This window comes from Pinus tabuliformis, chromosome 1_1 (genome assembly GCF_031772625.1).
Source record: "Pinus tabuliformis cultivar Carrire ecotype Pingquan chromosome 1_1, CPIR1, whole genome shotgun sequence".
NCBI classification, from domain to species: Eukaryota; Viridiplantae; Streptophyta; class Pinopsida; order Pinales; family Pinaceae; genus Pinus; species Pinus tabuliformis.
The window spans coordinates 828,714,707-828,735,688 of record NC_142297.1 but is presented as its reverse complement, the minus strand read 5'-3'; the positions used below and the strand labels follow the sequence as shown (position 1 = coordinate 828,735,688).

The following is a 20,982-nucleotide window of genomic DNA, read 5'->3' as shown; positions in this document are numbered from 1 at the left end:
TATGCTTATATCCTACAATTTTGTTTGGTTTTATTGAAGGTTTCTTTACTGTGAAACTAGGATAGGCCACACCATAGGAAGTTAAACTTCTTTGGTCACTTTGACCCCCACATTTTCGCTTTAAAAAATAGAGAATCGCTTGACAAAGTTGTATAATGCCCTTCATGAATTATACTTCGCATTGCTTTTAATTTATTATCCTAAAGTATTTAGGCTTTATGTTTATTAACAAACTTAATCAAATTTTTAGTGAAATAATTTGTGTTCGAATGTGTGAGTTTGACACTTATCTCTCTAGCACCCTTATTGATGAGCCACCATATATTACAATTTAACGTCTAGCATGGCACTTATCATACCAGTGGCTTAAAATATGCATGGGCAAACAATAATTTAAACTCCGGAAACAAAACAAGCATTATATATTATTTCTCTAGGCTTGTGACCCAATTTGGCACTCTACTAAGCTTTATCCATATTTTAAACTCATTTTTAAATTATATTATAGTATTTTATTATTATTAATTTTATCTTAAAAAGTAATATATATATATATATATATATATATATATATATATATATGGGGTAATTTATGAAAATTAATAATATTAATTTTTTATTGATCAACTCAAAATTAACCAAAACTATCAAAATTCAATGACTATTTATTTCATGCTAATAATAAACACTATACAATTTAGATCTAAATAATATAATACATTTGCTATAACAAAAATCTATGATAGCAACAAAAACATTAATGATATGTATAATTTGTAGTTAAAATTATTCATCACCTCGCCTTGCCTCAATAAAGAGTACGTTAAAATTTGATAAATTTAATTATTTTGATTAAATTTTTTAAGTTTAATAACTTTATGGAAAACTTATAATTCTTTTTAACAAATAAAAACTAGAAAACCTAAACACTTAAAAACTTAATTTTTTTTAACTCTTCACTTTTTAGAGAGAATATCTCCTCATGCTCCAACATCATTGATAAAGATATTTTTTTCTATGGGAAAATATGATTCATTGAAATTTTAAAATGTTACAAAAAGGGTAGTACTGTTTCCAGCTTATCCATCTATCAATCAGCATGTCTTTATTGTTTTTTACTTTAATTTACATTGCCTAACAAGATCATATGCAAATCTTGCAAAATAGCACTTGACTACGATATCTAGGTTTGTACATTTCACAACTACAATTATAAAGCATAGTAACTAATTGTTTTAATATATAAAATAGTGATCAGATAGTTGTACTATATTTTACTTAGCGACAAGGACAAGCTACTATGTAGCACTTGTTATAATATCATGGTGCATCTTGGATAAATTTATCATATTTGGCCAAGCATATAAAATAATCATGTGCAAATCTGCTACTGGGGCTTTGCCTTAGGCTTCCACTTGGAATTTTCATATTACATGCAATATTTTTTCAGGGCGCTCATGCAATTAACCCACCAGGTTAAACACCAAAGCGAGATAGTTGTATAATTACAAGATGTAAATAATTGATCAACTATATTTCAGGAGTCCAAAAGTGAGGCATTAGAGAAGCAAAGTGTATTGTGAATTTTCATGGGAGACAATATTCTAAGCATTTCAAAAATCTTGTATTACATTGAGTACATATTTAGAAGGATAGTTGCTTTCGCTAAACTTTGAGGTGTGACATTTGTGAAGAAAGGAATGCATAGAACAATGCTTGTCCACCTGCTCTTATAACAATGGCAAGTGAGATAGTTGTATAATTACAAGATGTAAATAATTGATCAAATATATTTCAGGAGTCCAAAAGTGAGGCATTAGAGAAGGAAAGTATATTGTGAATTTTCATGGGAGACGATGTTCTAAGCATTTCAAATTTTCATCTTGTATTACATTGAGTACATATTTAGAAGGATGGTTGCTTTCGCTAAACTTTGTGTGACATTTGTGAAGAAATGAATGCATAGAACAATGCTTGTCCACCTGCTCTTATAACAATGGCAATTCTGCAAAGGGTGAGAATCGTTTCTTTCCTTTTCGTTGCATACAGCTAAATGACTTTGTCATTTCCATTCAGAGTATGCCAGGTGCAGATGTTCAGGAAACATGGTAGGCATTGTTTAAAGAATTTGCGTTCTTGGGAAAAAGCTACCTTAACACGAATAGCAAGATTAAGGCATGGTGCCAGTTATTGGTGGTGAGCAAATGTTCTAGAAAGGTGGAAAGTCTGATGTTAAATAATATGTGCCAAAATTCTGATGGCTATGATCAGCTTTATTGACAAGTTCAAAGCCTAGATGACGTAGCTTATTTATAAGAACTGTTTCAATCTCCCGTGCTATACTCTTTCCTGGCACTTTCATGTAAAGGAAAGGCACTGCTTGCATGCCTTCTACAGATCGGTGTGCACTTATACGGCCAGCAAGGTCATCTGTCTGCAAGATACAAACACTGTTTCTTAGGACATATTACAAACAAATAAGGGAGTGATTGATCGACCCGATACAGTTTCCATCATATAAAGAATGAAACACAAACACAAAATAAACATTAACAAGCGTCCAACAACATAATGCACAATTTTCAATGAATTCTGTCATAATGACATTTATAACATGAAAATCTGCAGTCATTTGTGAACCAAATCCATGGAGAGAGAGAGAGACCTCGCCCACATAAAACCTTCCATCAGGTCTCTGTAAGATGTAAACACACGAGCTATTTGTTAAGGTGGGTGGAGGCCGTTCACGAGCACTGATAAGAGAGCAGGAGAGGCTTTCAGATTTTGGTGAAAAGAATATCTTCCCATGAAGTTCTAGTATCATCTCTTCACATGTACTGATAAAAGCCTTTTTAGCATCGTTCAACAATCTTAGATTACGCTCTGCCAAAATGTTCATATGATATTTAGTAAAATTTCTGATAGATGGAAATCCCCCAAAACTCCAGTCATAAGTAAATCCAACCATCTTCTGTATGATATACTTGAAACTGTGGCAAAATCTTGGACAAACATCTGGCTCCCTCCCCCCAACCCACCAAAAAAGAAAAAAACAGAAAAGAAAAATCAGAGCATCTGTAGAAGACAAAGTATAATTGGGGTGAGTGTAGATCCATAAAGACCAACCTGATCTGGAACTACTGGATTCGTCAACAAGAAATAGCGAGGATTTTGAGTTTGCACTGTTGATATCTGGGTTTGTTATGCTCCCTACTGTTGTTGACACAGAACTTTGAATGCATAAAGTAATATCAGCTTCAGGTCTGGAATGTCCTCCATTAGAAATGGGAAGAGCTTCATGATCAGAGCATTTTGCATCACTAACTTCAACTGTTGTAATTGATCTTTCAGTTGGAGAGAAATTAGAGGCTGGAAAATTATTTAGTGTTTCTTCCAGGGTAGCCTGTTTACAGCTACACTGGTTATCATTTCCAATATAACTGATTGTTCCTGGGTAGGCACTACCATTTATAATGCTCTTACTTTTATTCGCTCGCCTTCTAGTCTTATCTTGCTTCAATGATGAATATAGTTGTTCTGCTCTCATAATAATATTTTTTGGAATCCCTTCACATCGAGCTGTTTCAAATGCAAGACTTTCTCGACAAGCCCCATCTATCAATTTCCATGTTGGTTTTGTCTGCCCATTAATTGTTTCAGTTCCCATTGCTTTATATACAATATCTCTTGCATTCAGTGACACATCTAAGAGGCCATGCAAATGAGTAGATATGATGCCCATGCAACCAATGGAATCAAGTTCCTCTATCATGCTTGCAGCAATGCATGTTCCCTTTTGTATTTCTGTTCCTCGACAGATTTCATCTATCAATACAAGGCTTCTGTTTGTAGCTTCACAAAGTATTGATCGCATTTCATACATTTCCATCTGCAAAATAATAATTAGTCACAGAAAATGTCAACAAAATATTCTTCTAAACAATGAAATGGTAAGATCATTATAAAAAATGCTACAAATTACATGGAAAAGAATTCAGCCATACTATCTAACCTCAACAAGCAGATTCCAGAACATATAAGTAGTATAAAAGCTCCTAAGAACAAGAGTAATTTCTTTCCGACTACATTTAGAATGTCCTTTAGAAGAAGAGTTTGCCCCAAAATTGTTGCCCTTAGGCATACAACTGGTCACTTTAATGAATATTTTTTCATGAAAACAGTAGTTTCTGTTCCGGCTAAGAGAAGTTTCTGCAACAGTAAAACACTAGTAACATATTATCAAGCAATTTATATTGTTGTGTTAAACACCAATTATTAACTATGAATGTCAAGTTCTGTCAAAGCTTTCAACTAATACTTACTAAGAGTTCATAGGTTGACCCACTTGCAAAACCGTCAGGATTGTTCACATGCAAGAAATGTCCATTACATAAGAAGTCTTTCAACCAACGGGTGGAAATGAAGTCCACTAAGCCTTGCATTCCTGTGTGTTTGGTTGAAGGTTGGAGTAGACTCTAGAGATCAATGATTTCAATAGGGACTGAAAGCTGTATTAAGTTGCACCAAAGTTTTGGTTGTCGTAGAATTATCTTTGAGGGTTTGATACCTCAAATGGTTGACAGTGATTTCTATTCTCTCATATTGGTCCACTCTTATAGCATTGCTTTGTGTACTGTTACGCCCTCAACTACCCCCTAAGTTTTGATCAAAACTTGGGACTCCTCATTCTTTTGGATTTAATTGATCTTATGTCCTCATTGCCTTGCAGCCGTACTTCTTTCTTTCTTTTAAGTCAGGTGAGCCTTCGTGTTTCACTCAATTGATTATGACTAGTTTTCACTTCTTGAACTGACGATTTCTTAATTGGTTTTAAGTTTTATTTTGAATTTTTCTCTGAGTTTTAGGTTGGGCCTCTTACTGATCAAAATGGCAGGGTTGTTGAGGTCCTTGAAAACCACTTGATTGGCACACATAGGGTAGGGGCCTGCTATCAACTCGGTCCTAACCTTCACCATTTAGGCCCAACTTCCTCCAAAATGGCTTGTTGCATCAAAATCTAGTAGGCCTTGTGAGAGGCCTCACAAGGCAAGAGGCAGACCAAGATGAGACAATGAGGTGGATCGCCACTGTCACCTCAGCACTCCAACTCTTTGCTCTTTAGTGGAATTTCACCACAAGGGAGGCTTCCCAAATTCTCACCTAAAGGATATTCTAGGTCAGTTGGCTCAAGGTGCTATAAAGAAAGGCTAAGCAAGGTGACTAAGCACAATTCTCTATGAACAGCGTACCATAAACAAAGCCTTTTAAAGGATACTTGATACCTGATTCAAGAGGAATGCTAGATGGTGAGAGGTACATGACTGGTGCGATGGCAAGGAATGCGGCATGTCATCATCACTAAGCAATGTGTAGGGTGTTGAGTTTTCACGTGCGATAGATACAAGCATAATATATCTGAAATATTGATAATTACTTCTAATCGTGTGATCTTCTTTTAACAATTCCAGCTTATCATCAAGTAATTACACTTAAGAAATTCAACCTTAAAACCATAAAGACAGTAGAGATCACAATGCAGAAAGAGAACACAAGATTTACCCTAGGAAAAAACCCACTAAGGGGAGAAAACCCAAAAACCTTTTTCTTAGAGAAATTCTTTATTTCAACAAGAGATACATCTAATGCTGCTAGTTAACTATGAGATCAAATTGACCAACTCAACTTATGGTCAAACTTGGTCCATAACCCTCAAATCACACTACCATGCAACTTGGCCCTGCAACTGCTCATAATTTCGGTCTGCCTAAAAACCGCTACCCAGAAACCACACGTGCGACCTAGAGAGAAAGACACAATCTAGAGAGAGAAAGAGATCTTCATCCTTCTTGTCCTTTGCTTGGATGCCCAAAAACTTCTTTTGTGTGAGAGGTCAAATGGTGCCTTTATGGAGGAGATCTAATGTCTTTATATAGTGTTTTAAACTTCTACCTTCGCGAATGGCTATGTCTCTTCACTGGGCCAACTTGACTTGAGGGAGGGTCGACTTGACTAATTTGGAGCCAAAAATTCAAATTTTAAATTTCAAAATTCTCTTTTAAATCCGACATGAAGAACATGTCTTATAAAAATTATTTATACATTACAAGGGCTAAAATATATATTATGAAAACCGACCATAGCTACAAAAATTCAACACTCCCTCTTAGCTAGGAATGTATTCATTGTTGATTTTATAGGTGCAATTAGGGTTAGCACAATATTTTTGAAATTTTAATAAATACCTTTGATGTAGGTCTTCTTTTAACTTATTCCAATATATCATTCAACAATTATACTTCAAAAGTTCAACAATAAAGAACAATAGAGATCACAATACACAAAAGGGAGACAAGATTTACCCTGGGAAAACCCTCTACGGGGAAAAACCCAACAACCTTTTCAATAGAGAAATTACTCTTGTTCAATAAGAGATACATGTTGATTTTGGGTAGCATCAGATGTGCTCTAGCTCCGAAATTTTGTGGAGGGGCTAGACACATGAGATCTCCAAGAGCCAGAAATCGTTTGGAGAAATTCCACACAGATTGTGAGTTATTAAAATAATTAATATTTTTAATGGGGTTCCTAAGTCTAAACTTAGGAAAATAAAAATATTAATGAGTATTAATAAAAATATGGGTGAAAAGCTTCTAAGTGATAAGGATCAAGTCTAATTTAATCTTAGCCATTGATTAGGGACTTAATCTCGGTCATTGATTCATCAACTAGGAAAAGCATAAAAGGAGGCTTGACGGTCGGTTGGAGATACACCGAGCGTCAAATCAGTTTAATTTTTTTGGGGCGTGTTTTGCTAAGAAAATCGAACTAGTGATCTGAGTTGCAGTGAGGGGTAGAAGTAGAGATTTGGATCGGAAAGGAGTTCAGAGCCAAAGAGTACCAAGCAAAGAGGTAGCAATAGCATCAGAGAGGCAGCGCCTCTCGCAGTGCTTATGCAAGCCAAGAGGGTCCCTTGTAGTGGCAATGTAGGATATTCGTTAGAAGATCAAGATTTTGCTAGAGAAGCAAGGTTCCGAGCCAAGAGGGTTGAACAACAGTCTTCCTCCAACAAATCGATCCAGCAGAAGGGGTGACACAGTCTCCTAGAGGCAAGACGTTGGCCTAAGCAGGGATTGCGCTGGGATTCTGCAGTGTTTGCCGAAGTCAGGCCACTCAATGTATCAATTGTGACTTGGAGAACGAGGTAAATGCTCGTATGTATTTCTTGCTATCGAGATTTCTCTAAAAGGTTAGTCGGTGTGAGAGGCAACCTGTTGTACTTAGATTTTGCTTGCTTAATAATACAAACCCTCTATCTCATGAACCGATTTTCCCAAGTTAGGTTTTTCCGGGGACGTGTTGTCCAAAAATAACGGCATCCCTTGTGTGTTTGTCTCATCTATTGTTTTAGTTTATGATCTGTATGTCAGTGTAGTCTGCAGTAGTGTTTACATCATTACTTATCTAGTTAAATAACTTGTTGAATGAAATAACAAGTAGGAGATGTTAAACCAGCAACTGGAGTAGGATTTCTGTTTGTAAAGATTCAGAAATTTTCATGTGGTATCAGAGGGTTGCAAATCATAGGATACTAAAGCCATCAGTTGGGATATCCATCAAATCTGTTGTAGAGAGGCAGTTGTCCCAAGTGACAACGTTGTTCTAGAGCCAGAGACACAGAGGGAGAGTGACGCAATGCAGAAGAGGTGACGCAGAGGCTCACGTAGTGCCTGCGTCGACATTCTGAGCCAGGAGAGGGTGACGCAGTAGCTGGGAGGAGCCCACGAAGTGATTGCATTAGCTATCTAGGCCAGTGCAGAATCAAAGGGGCAAATCAAGCTCATGCAGAGCCACGTCATCTTTCTGAGCTAGGAAGGAGTGATGCAGTGGCCAGGAGGAGCTGATCTTACTCACGCAGTGACTGCGCAAAGCCAGAGGACCTCAGATTCTTTAGTTGTCAGGGTTGTAGAAGCAGTGCATAATCGATTTGCGATGTTGGTGGGACGCTGCTACTGTTGTTGCAGAACAATGTCTGTGGAGACGAAACCAACGTAGAGGGAGTCACTACCTCAGCAGATTTCTTGCCAGAGGAAATCTAGATTTGCGTTGTTGAGCAGCAATAAAGGAGGCTGGGGAGGCAGTGATTCGACATTATTTGGCGGGAGGATATCCGTGAAGGAAATTAGGACTCAAAGGGAGTCTAGAAAGAACTTGTTCTTTAGAGGATTTTTAGCGCCAAAGAAATCCAGATCCGAGTCTTGTTGGGGCAGGACTAAGAGAGGGAGAAGAGAACATGTTCTACACTTCTTTGAGCAGAGATGGCAATTAATGGTCTGAGGGATCAGGACAAATTGGATGGAGCATCCAACTTTGTCATCTGGAAGGCCAAGATCTTGGCAGTCTTGGACAGGAATCACATCAAGGATTATGCCTTGAAAGTGGTGGTTGTACCGGTCGACGTTGATCCTCTCAAGAAATACGAGGAGGCTCAAGCAAAGGCGAAGTGCATGATATTGGACGAGGTCAAGGATCATGTGATCCCACATATTGTTGAAAAGGAAACAATAGGGGAAATGTGAGAGGCCTTGACCACCTTGTATGAGGGAACTTCTGTTCAACGAAAGATGTTGCTTGAGATCCAACTGAGACAATGTCAGATGTAGAAGGGAGAAGAAATCGATCCCTTCCTCCTCAGGTTGCAAGAGATTCGAGACCAACAGACTTCTGTGGGGTCTACACCAGATCCTGAGTTCATGGTCAAGATTGCCTTGAATGCAGTCACTGAAGACTGGGACACCTTTGTCTAGAGCATCTTGGGCAGGGTTTCTCTCCCCAGTTGGGAGGAGATGTGGGCAGCTCTTCGACAAGAAGAGATCAGTTGGTTAACCAAGGCAGGAACTAGCGGCAAAGGAGTTAGAGTCAAGAAGGAGGAAGAGGAGGACATAACTCTTGCATCAGCGGGACAACAAGGGCAGCGAAAGAGGAAAAAGAAAGACATAACCAAAGTTAGATGCTTCAGATGTGGGGAACGGGGATATTTTGCCACTCAGTGCCCTTGGAAGAAGGGCAAGGAAGAGAAGTTTGACTCAAAGGCTCCTCCAGCGAAAGCTGACAAGGAGGACGATGATGAGGATTGCGCCATGAGTGCTCATGCACCTCTAGAGAAGAGGTGGGGCGATATTGAGCTGTAGTCCAGAGGACTACACAAGGGAAAGATCCTTGAGGTGCCCAAACTCTTGGATCACATACGGCTACGGGAGCCCTTAATGACAGTAGCAGAATGACGAGAGTCAGTTGGTGTGAGGGATGATGAAGCGACAGTGGCAGAGCTAGAGTGTCAAAGTCTGAAGCAGCACAATAGAGTGTTGAGCAATGCGGGAGGCACAGAGTAGATACAACAACAGTGCAGTAGCATCAGAGGGTTAGCACAAATTAGCAGTAGAGGTAGCTTCAACATCACAAGGTATCTAGCTGCTTACTTCTCAGCGACTGAGTTGCAGAGCAACAGTTAGCAATGGCAGTGCTATCGTCAACATGATGCAGCCTATTGAGAGGGAGTTGGTACAAATGCAACAATGGAAATAGTAGTGTCATGGGCAACAGTACAGGTTGCAACAGTGCAGTGGATGAAGGGCAGTAGGCCGAGCATCAGCAGCACAGAGGAATGATGTCGTGGATCAGTGTAATACTTCTGTTGGGAAGTATTGTTAGAGCACATTCCTCTTCAAGAGGTAGTGTTGATTTTGCTAGCTTCGGATGTGCTCTAGTTCCGGAATTTTGTGGAGGGGCTAGAACACATGAGATCTCCAAGACCCATAAATCGTTTGGAGAAATTTCACACAGATTGTGAGTTATTAAAATAATTAATATTTTTAATGGGGTTCCTAAGTCTAAACTTAGGAAAATAAAAATATTAACGAGTATTCATAAAAATATGTGTGAGAAGCTTCTAAGTGATGAGGATCAAGTCTAATTTAATCTTAGTCATTCATTAGGGACTTAATCTCGGTCGTTGATTCATCAACATGAAAAGTATAAGAGGAGGCTTGAGGGTCAGTTGGAGATACAGCGAGTGATCAAATCAGTTCGATTTTTCTGGGGTGTGGTTTGCTGAGAAAATTGAACTAGTGATCTGAGTTGCAATGAGGGGCAGAAGCAAAGATTTGGATTGGAAAGAAGTTCCAAGCCAAAGAGTACTAGGCAGAGAGGCAACAATAGCATCAGAGAGGCAGTGCAGAGGCCTACGCAGCCCAGGAAGGACCTCACACAGTGCTGACGCAGGCCAAGAAGGTCTCTTGAAGTGGCAATGCAGGATATTCATCAGAAGTTCGAGATTTTCCTGGAGAAGCAAGGTTCTAAGCCGTGAGGGCTGAAAAACAGTCTTCCTCCAACAAATTGGTCTAGCAGAAGGGGTGACGCAGTCTCCTAGAGGCAAGAGGTTGGCCCAAGCAGGGATTGCGCTGGGATTTCGCAGTGTTTGTCGGAGTTAGGCCACTCAGTGGATCAATTGTGACTTGGACAACGAGGTAAACCCTCGTATGTATTTCTTGCTACCGATATTTCTCTGAAAGGTTAGACGGTGTGAGAGGCAACCTGTTGTACCCAGATTCTGCTTGCTTAATAATACAAACCCTCTATCTGCTACACCAGTTTTCCCAAATTTGGTTTTTTTCCAAGGAGATATTGTCCAAAAATAACGGTGTCCCTTGTGTGTTTGTCTCATCTATTGTTTCAGTTTATGATTTGTATGTCAGTGTAGTCTAAAGTGGTGTTTACATCATTGCTTATCTAATTAAATAACTTGTTGAATGAAATAACAAGTAGGAGATGTTAAGCCAGTAACTGCAATAGGATTTATGTTTGTAAAGATTCAGAAATTGTCACAATACACCTAGACCTATGGTCAAACCTGGTCTTCTCCTCCAAGTTAAGTCATCCAAACTAATCCTACAATTCATTCTGCATGTCTGATCAAGAAATTTCGGCCTCCCAAAAACTGTCTAGTAACCTAGAATTTCGGCCCGCAGTAGGTGCCTAGTAACCCAAAAAATTTTGGCCCTCCTGCAACGCTTACCCTAGAAAGATGCGAATCACAAAGAGATAGACTAAACCACACGTGTAAGATGCTAGAGAGAGAGAAGATTTTGTCCTCCTTTTTCATCTTTCTTCTTCCTTCTTGTTATTCGATGCCTTTTCCTAGAAACTATCTTGAGAGAGGGATGTGAATTGCCCAAATGAGGAGCTCAAGTTGCCTTTATATAGTAGTCTGTGTAGGATGAATGGACGCATCTCTTGGCTAGGGCCGACTTGACTTGGAGGGAAGTCGACTTGTCACTTTTCGAGCCAAAAATTTCATTTTAAAAATTCAAATTTACATCTTTTAAAATTCGCAATGGGACTTTGACTCAAAATAATTTTTCTTTTGACTCAAGCATTTATAAATATGCTTTTACAATGATAAATATAATTATATCAAGTGACCACAAGTACATTATGAAAACCAGCCATAGTTACAAATTCAACACTCCTCTTAACTAAGGAGGTATTCATAATCACCGTCATAGGTGTTCTTAGATTGAACAAACTTCTTTAAAGAAAAGGTTATCCATTATTACCAGCATCACTGTTTATCATCAACATTCACTAGCGGCCATATCCGAGGCGATACCAAACCCATGGCAATGTCATCAACATATTAGGACTCACTCCTCCAAAGTCATTGGTCCTTGAATCCTAAGGCCACCACTCAAGCCAAAATGTTGAGACCCTCAACTAGAAAGCACTCAATCACCCTTTTTGGTGAGCACTCTAGGCCAAGACCTCACTCAACCCCTTCTTGGTTGGTGATCAGGCCTAGATGTTGAACTAGACCTCACTCCACCCTACTCGGTGTGTGATCAAGGTTCAAAACCTCACTCCACCCTTCCGATGTGTGATCATGGTCCAAATGCTGAAGGACCTCACTCCACCATGCCTAGCGTGTGATTAAGGTCCAGGGCCTCACTCCACCATTTCTGGTGTGTGATCAGGGTCCTCCTCCAAGAGACACTCACTCAACACTGCCTGTTGAGCCCTCTAGGTCTCTTGGACCCATTCTCCCCTTCGGGAGAATGTCCATCCGTGCTACAAACAAATCAACACTCCCTCTCAACGAAGGGTGATCTCCACAAGCCCTGGCTTGTCTCTAAAGCACATGAACTTGTCCCTTGGCAACAACTTCGTCTGAACATCAGTTGTCTGCTCATCGGTGGAGATGTACTCGAGCCTTAATGCTCTCCTCTACACCATGTGACATATGTAGTGGTACTTGATCTCAACATGCTTCGACCTATGCTGGAACATGGGATTTTCTCAAAGCTTCACACAACTTTGATTCTCGCAGTGTATCACCGTCAATTCCAACTTTTGGCCAAACAATCCTGCAAACAACTTCCAAAGCCATACTGCTTTGGTACAGGCCTCATTGGTTGCAACGTACTCTGCTTTAGTAGTGCTAAGTGCAATCAACCTTTGCTTCCTATCTTCAACACTTCCTACCCAATCAGCTTCTGTATATCCCTGACAATGTACATCCTTGTTTGCAACATGCCTCAAGCCATATTTCACTGTAACATGCAAATATCTCAACATGTGCTTTGTTGCGATCCAATGCTCGTGTCTTGGTTCTACCTGAAACTGGCTCAAGGTGTTCACAAAAAAGCAAATGTCCGACTTGGTGTTAACCAAATACATCAACGTACCAATCAGTCGCCGGTACATAGATGAATCTACCAATTTGGAGTTGGAGCCTCTTAACTTCTTCAAGTTAGTCACCATAGATTTGCAATCCATCATACCGAATCTCTGAAGGATCTCTAACACATACTTTCCCTAACTGAGGAAGACTTCACCAAGTTGAGGAGTCGGATCACATATCAACCGTCCATGAATCATGGTTATCCCATTTTACAAGTTATGTAATGAAAATGATCTTAGTAAAACCTCGACTCTATGTAATAGCGTAGGTAAGCCTATAATTTTGATGACGAATTTCATCCTAGGAGGGTTTTTAACCTGTCTGATTACCTATGTTTCTAAACATGACTCATCATAAGAGTTTTTCCCTCTAGCTTAAACCCCAAAGCTAGGGTGAAAATTACAGTCAAATTATTAGGGGAGTCTGATGTAAAAATGGTTTGGGAATAATTTAAGCACTTGGTTTACTAGATCATATTGTGTCGCAGATGGGTTATGTATCTTGAGGGTCTAAGCGAAATGTGTATTCCCTCTGAGTCTTGTAAATGTAAAATCTTATGTATTAGAGGGTCGGAAAAATATTAAATCCCCTCATCTGTAAATTAATTAATTTTTCTGGCAAAATAAAATTAAATCCTAAGTCAGAAAATTAATTAATTATAGTCAAATTTAAAAAGAGTCAATTTTTAAAAGTCCTCCACCAAGGGAATATTGTATATTTCAAGAAAATTTGGACTCTTGGACCTTTGTGGTTAAGTCAAAGTCAATTTTTTGAAGAAATTAGCTCAAAATAATTAATTTTGAGCTATTAAAATGGAATTAAATGATAAATTTGAAAATTCCTCAAAAAAAAAATCAAGGGCCAAGATTAAAAGATCTTGAAGTGTTTATTAACGAGCAAGATTATTTTGACAAGGATCAAAGAAACTAGCTGTTATTTTTCCATTTGGAGGATCTATCTATAAATTATAGAGACATTTGAGTCTCTAGCATCAGGATCTCTAGGTAGAAAATTTCTACAGAAGCAACTCGTAACTATTATCCTGTTGGGAAATATTTTTTCAATCATAATAAAGACTTTAGGGTGCAATTCAAGGTGTTCTTGCTTATTGATTTGTGGTATGTGCTGACCACAGGCATCTCTATGTTGTGCTGAATATTGGTAAGATTTGTCTTTTCATTAGATGGAGATAAAACCATACTATGGATAGTTTTGGGCTAATTTTAGGTGGTTTGATTCTCCATGTGATCTAACAAATTATTTTGAGATAAATTCATATTGCTTGCAGGTACTTCAGTTGTTGGCTTCCATGTTCACAAACTTGGGCAAGAATCACTATTGCTTGGATTCCAAATATTTATATGGTGGATTAAATCTTTGATAAGGCTATAGTATACATTGGGGTTTCTAAAGTATTTTTAGCCATTCTTCAAAGGAAAAAACTCCATAAAACTATTTTTCTCAAAAAAATTAAAATTTTTAAAACCCTTGTATATTTGTAGATCTCGTGAATAGTTTTGTAGATCTAACTTGTAAATTATTTTTCTAACTTGGGTTTTGAGGATTTTAGTATTTTGTGTATATTTAGGGTTTTTTTTGGGTGTTTGTAAATTTATCTATGTAGGAAAAGTTTCAACTCGGATCAAAAGAAATTCAAGGGTTTCAAGGCTCATAGAGGTGAATCTAAGCCTAGGAAGGCAAGATCCACCGCTAAAATTCAACGTCCAAGCTAAAAGAAGAATCTACGAGCCCTATTGTGGAATTGCATGGTGAAATTTAGCATATTCATAAATCTGAACCGAATTTGACTTTTTCAACGAGGATTTGAATAAAAGTTTCAACCCGCTAGGCCTAGTGTGGCCCTCTCTCCTCTCTTGGCCATAGACTTCTCCTTCTCCAGGTCAAGCGTTGGCCTAATCTGGCCTCGATCCCTTTCGCTGGCTCTCCTAGACTCTCCCCTCACTCACGACAACCCTTCTTCAAGCTTGTCGTGGCCCCTAGCAGCCCTCTTCCTTGCTTCCTTTCCTCACCGCAGGCATTATCCTTGCCCTCCTCAACCTCCCAGCCCTTGTTGTGGCCTCTTCTTCTCTAATTCTCCCGCTGCTAACCTTCCAAACCCTCATCTCTCTTCCTTGCTGCCCTCCTTGCTCCTTATCCTCCTCACAACAACCCTTCCTCTAATTCAGCAAGGCCTCCTACCCTATGCCATGAGCCTTCTTCCAACCTCCCTTATCTCTGCTGGCCCTTGCTTCCCCACAACAACCCTCCTCCCTCTTGGTTGCCTTCTGCTAACCTCTTCAACCACTCACCTAACCATCCTCCATCTCGTTGTAGCCCCCACCCCCTCCGCTCAACCCTTCATACTCTCCGCTGCCTTCCCTATTCCCTTATTCCCCGCAACAACCTTATCCCTTCCTTTTTCTTCCTTATTCTCCTCTTCCACAGGCCTAGAAGCTTTATCTCTACCTCACAGCATCCCCTCCTAGCCTCTGCTATCAAAGGTTTTGGCTCCCCTAAGCCTTCTTCCCTCTGTCGTGACCATTCCTGGCCTTTCCATCCTTGGTCGTTGGCTCCTTTGCCTTCACAAACCTCCATCCTCATCCTCATACTTCTCTCTTAAGTTGTCCCTCATCCTTGCCTAGCAGCCCTCTTTGCCATCTGTCGTGCCCTGTCAGGCCTCCATCTTCCCAACACATGCCATATTTCAGCCTTCCCTCACTGCTGCATTGGCCTGTTTGAGCCCTATTCAGCCCTCCTCATTACCTTAGCCGCCTCTATTTATCTATGAGGGCATCAATAAAATTTCTGGGTTGATCCTTTGATGAGACAATGGTGTCATTATAGGCCTGCAGGTGGTCTTGTTGTTGGAGAAGGTCTGGGCATCCTCATTGATTTGTTTCTCTAACTCTGTTGTCCCACATTTTGCAGCATATGAACCTTCATAAGCAGTATAAGATAACACACTCAGCAAGATATTCATTTTTTAGAAGTTTAATAATTGTCATATCTTTTCCGAAGACATGCTGAGATCTAAAATAAACACCTTAGATTTCTGAATATAATATAACGAGAATCTAGTATAAGTACGATAGGAGGTTGATGGTGGACTTGACTAACTCCTGTTCTAAGAATTCACTGTCTTGCTTACATATTGCACTACCATGTCAAATCATAAATTTGAGTTGAATGATTGAGGGTGCACATATTGATTTGGGGTAGCATCGAATGTGCTCTAGCCATGAAAATTGGTGGAGAGGCTAAAGCACATGAGATCTCCAAGACCCATGAATGGTTTGGGAAATTCCACCTGGTTAGAGAGATATTAAAATAATTCATACTTTTAATGGAGTTCCTAAGTCTAAACTTAGGAAAATAAAAATATTAATGGGTATCAATATAAAATTGGGTGAGAAGGTTATAAATGACATGGATCAAGGGAAACCTAATCTTAGCCGTTGATTAGAGATTTCATCACAACTGTTGAAGACTCAACACAAAAAGTATAAGAGGAGGCTTGAGGGGCAGTTGGAGATACCACCAAGATTGATCAGTCAGTTCGATTTTCTGGAGCAGGGTTTGCTGAGAAAATTCAAACAAGTGATCTGAGTTGCAACGAGGGGCAGTTAGTGCATAGTGGAGAGGCAAAGATAGTGCCGAAGGACCAGTGCAAAGGCAAAGGAGGCTACTTAGAGCTAGCAGGAGCCACGTAGAGGGTGAGAGTGACTGCGTAGTGGCTAGCAAGGCCTACGTGGGTGACGCAGAAGGCCAGAGCGTCAACGCAGAGCAACAGAAGGTTGATGCGGAAGGCTTCAGAGTGACGTAGAGGCTAGGAAGGCTGACGCAAAGCCTCAGAGAAGCGTTGGAGAGATTTTCGGGGACATGACTTGCTGAATATTTGCTTCCGAAGAGAGGTATTACTGCCAGATTGATCTCTCTGTTGGGTCAACCAGTTTGGCACCCTAGTTGTACTCAAGAAAGCTGCTTAATAATAAAACCCTCAGAACTGCTGCACTGATTTTCCAAAGTTGGGTTTTTCGAGGGACAATTGTCCAAAAATAACGGTGTCCCTTGTGTGTTTGTCTATTATCTCAATTGATGATCTATAGATGGTTGAGATTGCATTTGGGTTTATTTTTAGTATTTATATGGTTAAATAGCTTGTTAAAGGAATAAATAAGTAGGTGAAATAAACCAGATAGTGCAGGAAGAATTTCTATCGAGTTAATCTTAGAAATTTCAACATGGCATCAAAGTTTGCAGATCACAAGAGAGCTGAAGGCACTAGCTAAATCAAAAAATTTGCAGAAGAAACAGTTGTCCCGAGAGACAAAAGTTTTTCCTAAGTAGAAAGCAAAAGAGGAGTGACGAAGAGGGCCTATGTCATCATTTTGAACCAGAGAGAGGGCCAACGCAGAAGCAGTGAGAGGCAAAAGAGGCTCATGAAGAGCAGGGTCATCCTGCTCAGCCAGGTAGGAGTGACGCAGTTGGCCAAAGGAGCGATTTAGCTTTGCCGGGATTGAGCAGAGTGAATAGGCTCAGTTTTTTCAACTGCTGGGGCATAGGGAGTTGTGGGCAGATTGTGGATTGTGAAGTTGATGGGGTGTTGTTGCTGTAGAAGCAGAACACTAGCTAACGGGACAGAACCAAGGTAGAGGGAGTCGCTACCTAGGCAGATTTCTAGCCAAGAAATCGAGATCAGTTTTGTAAGAGCAAAGGGGATTGGAGAGGAGTGGTTCGACAGTTGGCAGGAGGATTTCCAGAGGGAAATCAAGACTTAGAGGGAGTCGAGGAGAGCATTTCTAGGAGGGAAATCAAGACTCAAAGGGAGTCTAAGAGAGAACTTCCAGGAGGGAAGTCGAGACTAAGAGGGGGTCGAAAAGGAGCAGAGATGGAAATGAACGGACTGAAAGATCAGGACAGGTTGTGTTAGGCCCCTATACTACTATTATAACCCCTTATTGTTATTAGTACAACCTCCTTATTATATTGTTGTATCCATGTAGTCCCCATATTGTTACTATTGTGCCCCATAGAAGCCCACTATTGTTATTATTGTGCCCTTACATTATTATTGTTATCTCGGCTCTGGTTATATTATGACCCCTTAAACTCCTATATATAGAAAGGAGGTCTTGTCATTTGTATCATCCAAGAATTATTCATTTGTGTAATGTAAAGGAGGTTGCCCCCTCGAAGAGATTGAATTCTAAGGCGTTGATCTATATTTGCTATCTTTTTGTGAGCTAGTTTCCTAACCTTTGCTATCAGAGATTTGGATTCTAGGGTTTCGCTGCTCGAAATAGGTCATCGTGGCATTTTCACTATAACTTTTTTCTGCGACGTTTCAGAAGTGAAAAAAAAACCCATTTGAGAAGAAATCGCGCAAAACCTTGGGTCCTAATTTCATATCTTGTCTCGCTATATTTTCGGAGATATGATCTAAGGAATTTAGGGTTTTTGCAAGCTCCAGAATTTCATCTAAAACAGGTCTTCGTGGCATTTTCACTATAACTATTTTTCTATGACGTTTCAAAAGCTAAAAAAAACCCATTTGGACCGAAATCGTTCTGACCTTCGAGTCTGAATTTCAGAGTTTGTCTCGCTATATTTGCAGAGATATCATCTGAAGAAGTTGAAGTTTTTGCAGACTCCCGAATTACATTCCAAACAGGTGACCTGAGGAAAAGCATCATAACTTTTGTTCTGAGCATCAGATTGAAATTTCGTCAAAAGTTTCAGAAAGAGGACTTCCTGTAGTTTTCTGTGTATCAGTTTCAAGTACTAAGGTCGAAACAGTGACACGTGGCACATCGTACAATTTCGCTCTACTGAACTAGTCTATAATCAGGTCACTGTAGGAGATTTAGCATAACTCTTCCTTGGAGAATCTAATTTTGATCAGACTAGTGGCATTGGAAAGTGGACGCAAAGGGATACTGTAGGTCGTGATTTCAGAACTGGAAGTTCTGAAATTACAGAGTTACAGTTGTTTTGATATCGAGCTCCTAAAATCAAGAAAAATCGAGATGAAGAAGTTTGACGGCAAGGATCCGATAAATTGGATACTACAGATGGAGAAATATTTTGATCTACATGGTGTACCACAGTTATAAAAGGTATGTATTGCATCTAATTATTTAGAACTGAATCAATTTCACGTCACGTGGTCACCTTTCACGGAGGAAATGATAGCACATTATGAAGATACAAACAGAAACACCTTTTTTAGCCAATTGATAAATCTCAAACAAAAGTGTTCAATGGCAGAGCACATTGAGGACTTTCAAAAATTGAATATAAGGGAAAATGATATTCCAGAGAAGCAGAGGATTGATGTCTCCATAGGTACTTTAAAGGATAACATTCAACATGAGGTTCGTCTTTGGGAAGCTGATTCATTGGAGAAGGCATTCAGGTTGGCAAGAAAAGTGGAAAGCAAAATTATGGAAACAAGGAATTCTACCCCTCACAACTATAAACATGGAAGTATTGTTTCTCCTAGCCATTCACAACCTACAAGGGTGACACCACAACAATTGGAAGAAAAAAGAAAAAAAGGGCTTTGTTACAATTGTGATAGCAAATGCACTAAAGCTCATAAGTGTGCTGAGAACAAATTATTTTACATAGATTATGAAGAGGAGGAAGAAAAGGATCAAGAAACATCAAAAGAAGAGGATATACACCAAGAACCAACCCTAGAGAAAGAAGAAATGAATCCGACAATATCTTGTAAAGCATTGGCAAGAATTACCACTCCTCAAACTCTCAAGATAGAATGACATATCAAGAAGAAAAAGGATCAAGAAATGAAAGATCGCATCGAGAAAAAAGAAATGAATCCAACCATATCTTGTAATGCATTGGCCGAAATTACCACTCCTCAAACTATCAAGATAGAAGGAAATATCAAGAAGAAAAATGTTCAAGAAATGAAAGATCACATCGAACATCAAGAAATGAATCTGACCATATCTTGTAAAGGATTGGAAGAAATTACCACTCCTCAAACTCTAAAGATAGGACATATCAAGAAGAAAAAGGTTCAAGCAGTGAAAGATCACATCGAGCATCAACAACAAGTTCTCCAACTTTTAAAGGGTAATGCCACTTTGGTGCAGAATCGAAGGAAACAACATGTAGATCAACATCACAGTGAAAAATGTTTTGATGTAGGTGATTGGGTATTTTTACGGCTACATCTCAAGCACGCTATTTATGAGAAGGAAATGTTGACAATACTACATGCACTTAAGAATAACAACCTTACCCAATTGGAAGACACTTCAAGGTAAAAATGGATCATGATAGTCTTAAATACTTTTTAGAACAAATATTATCTTTAGAAGAACAGAAAAAATGGGTCACAAATATGTTGAGTTTAACTTTGACATCATCTATAGAAAAGGGAAGCAAAATTTTGTTGCAGATGCACTCTCAAGAAAGGATGAGGATGTGGAAGCATTGTTTTGTGCTATTTCTATTATGCAACCAAATTGGATAAACGAAGCAAGGGATGAATGGAAGAAGGACGAAGAAGTGTGGCCACTCATTCAAAAGTTGCAGAAGATCCAAATTCAAACAATATTGCCAGAACTTAAAGAGGAAGGAAAAATCATATTGGAACCTAGAGCAGTCACAGAAACAAGAACTCGACAGCTACGAAATCGATCAATTTCAGAGTATCTCATCAAGTGGAAGAACTTACCCGCTGAAGATTCCCCATGGGAGGACAAGAATTTTATACATAAGCATCAAGAACTACTCAAGCGTTGAGGACAAGACTTTTTGAAGGAGAGGGGCATGTTAGGCCCCTATACTACTAGTGTAACCACTTATTGTTATTAGTACAACTCCCTTATTATATTGTTGTACTCATGTAATCCCCATATTGTTACTATTGTGCCCCATACCACTATTATTATTATTGTGCCCTTACATTATTATTGTTATGTCGACTCTGATTATATTATGACCCCTTAGACTCCTATATATAGAAATGAGGTCTTGTCATTTGTATCATCCAAGAATTGTTCATTTGTGTAATGTAAAGGAGGTTGCCCCCTTGAAGAGGCTGAATTCTAAGGCATTGATCTATATTTTCTATCTTTTTGTGAGCTGGTTTCCTAACAAGTTGGACGGAGCATCCAACTTTGTCATCTGGAAGGCCAGGATCCTGTCTGTTCTGGATAGACATCGCATCAAGGCTTTCTCCTTGAACACCGTGGCTATCCCAGTTGATCCAGCTT

The 20,982-nt window shown here is 39.3% G+C and overlaps 1 protein-coding gene across 4 annotated transcripts in view; it reads right to left on the bottom strand.

Moving 5' to 3' along the window:
• Positions 1 to 1,849: 1,849 nt before the first annotated feature.
• MSH1 (MUTL protein homolog 1) overlaps positions 1,850 to 20,982 on the bottom strand; it is a 512,649-nt gene continuing 493,516 nt past the window's right edge. For 2 of the 4 annotated variants that reach the window (XM_089392821.1, XM_089392820.1), the window contains 3 exons: positions 3,127 to 3,889; positions 2,666 to 2,883; positions 1,850 to 2,434 (listed from right to left, as the gene is read on the bottom strand). In XM_089392821.1, coding sequence (XP_089248947.1) covers positions 2,210 to 2,434; positions 2,666 to 2,883; positions 3,127 to 3,889 — 1,206 coding nt within the window. In that variant the 3' untranslated portion in view covers positions 1,850 to 2,209. The remainder of the gene's footprint in view (positions 2,435 to 2,665; positions 2,884 to 3,126; positions 3,890 to 20,982) is intronic. The other 2 variants (XM_089392822.1, XM_089392823.1) reach the window with 2 other exon arrangements.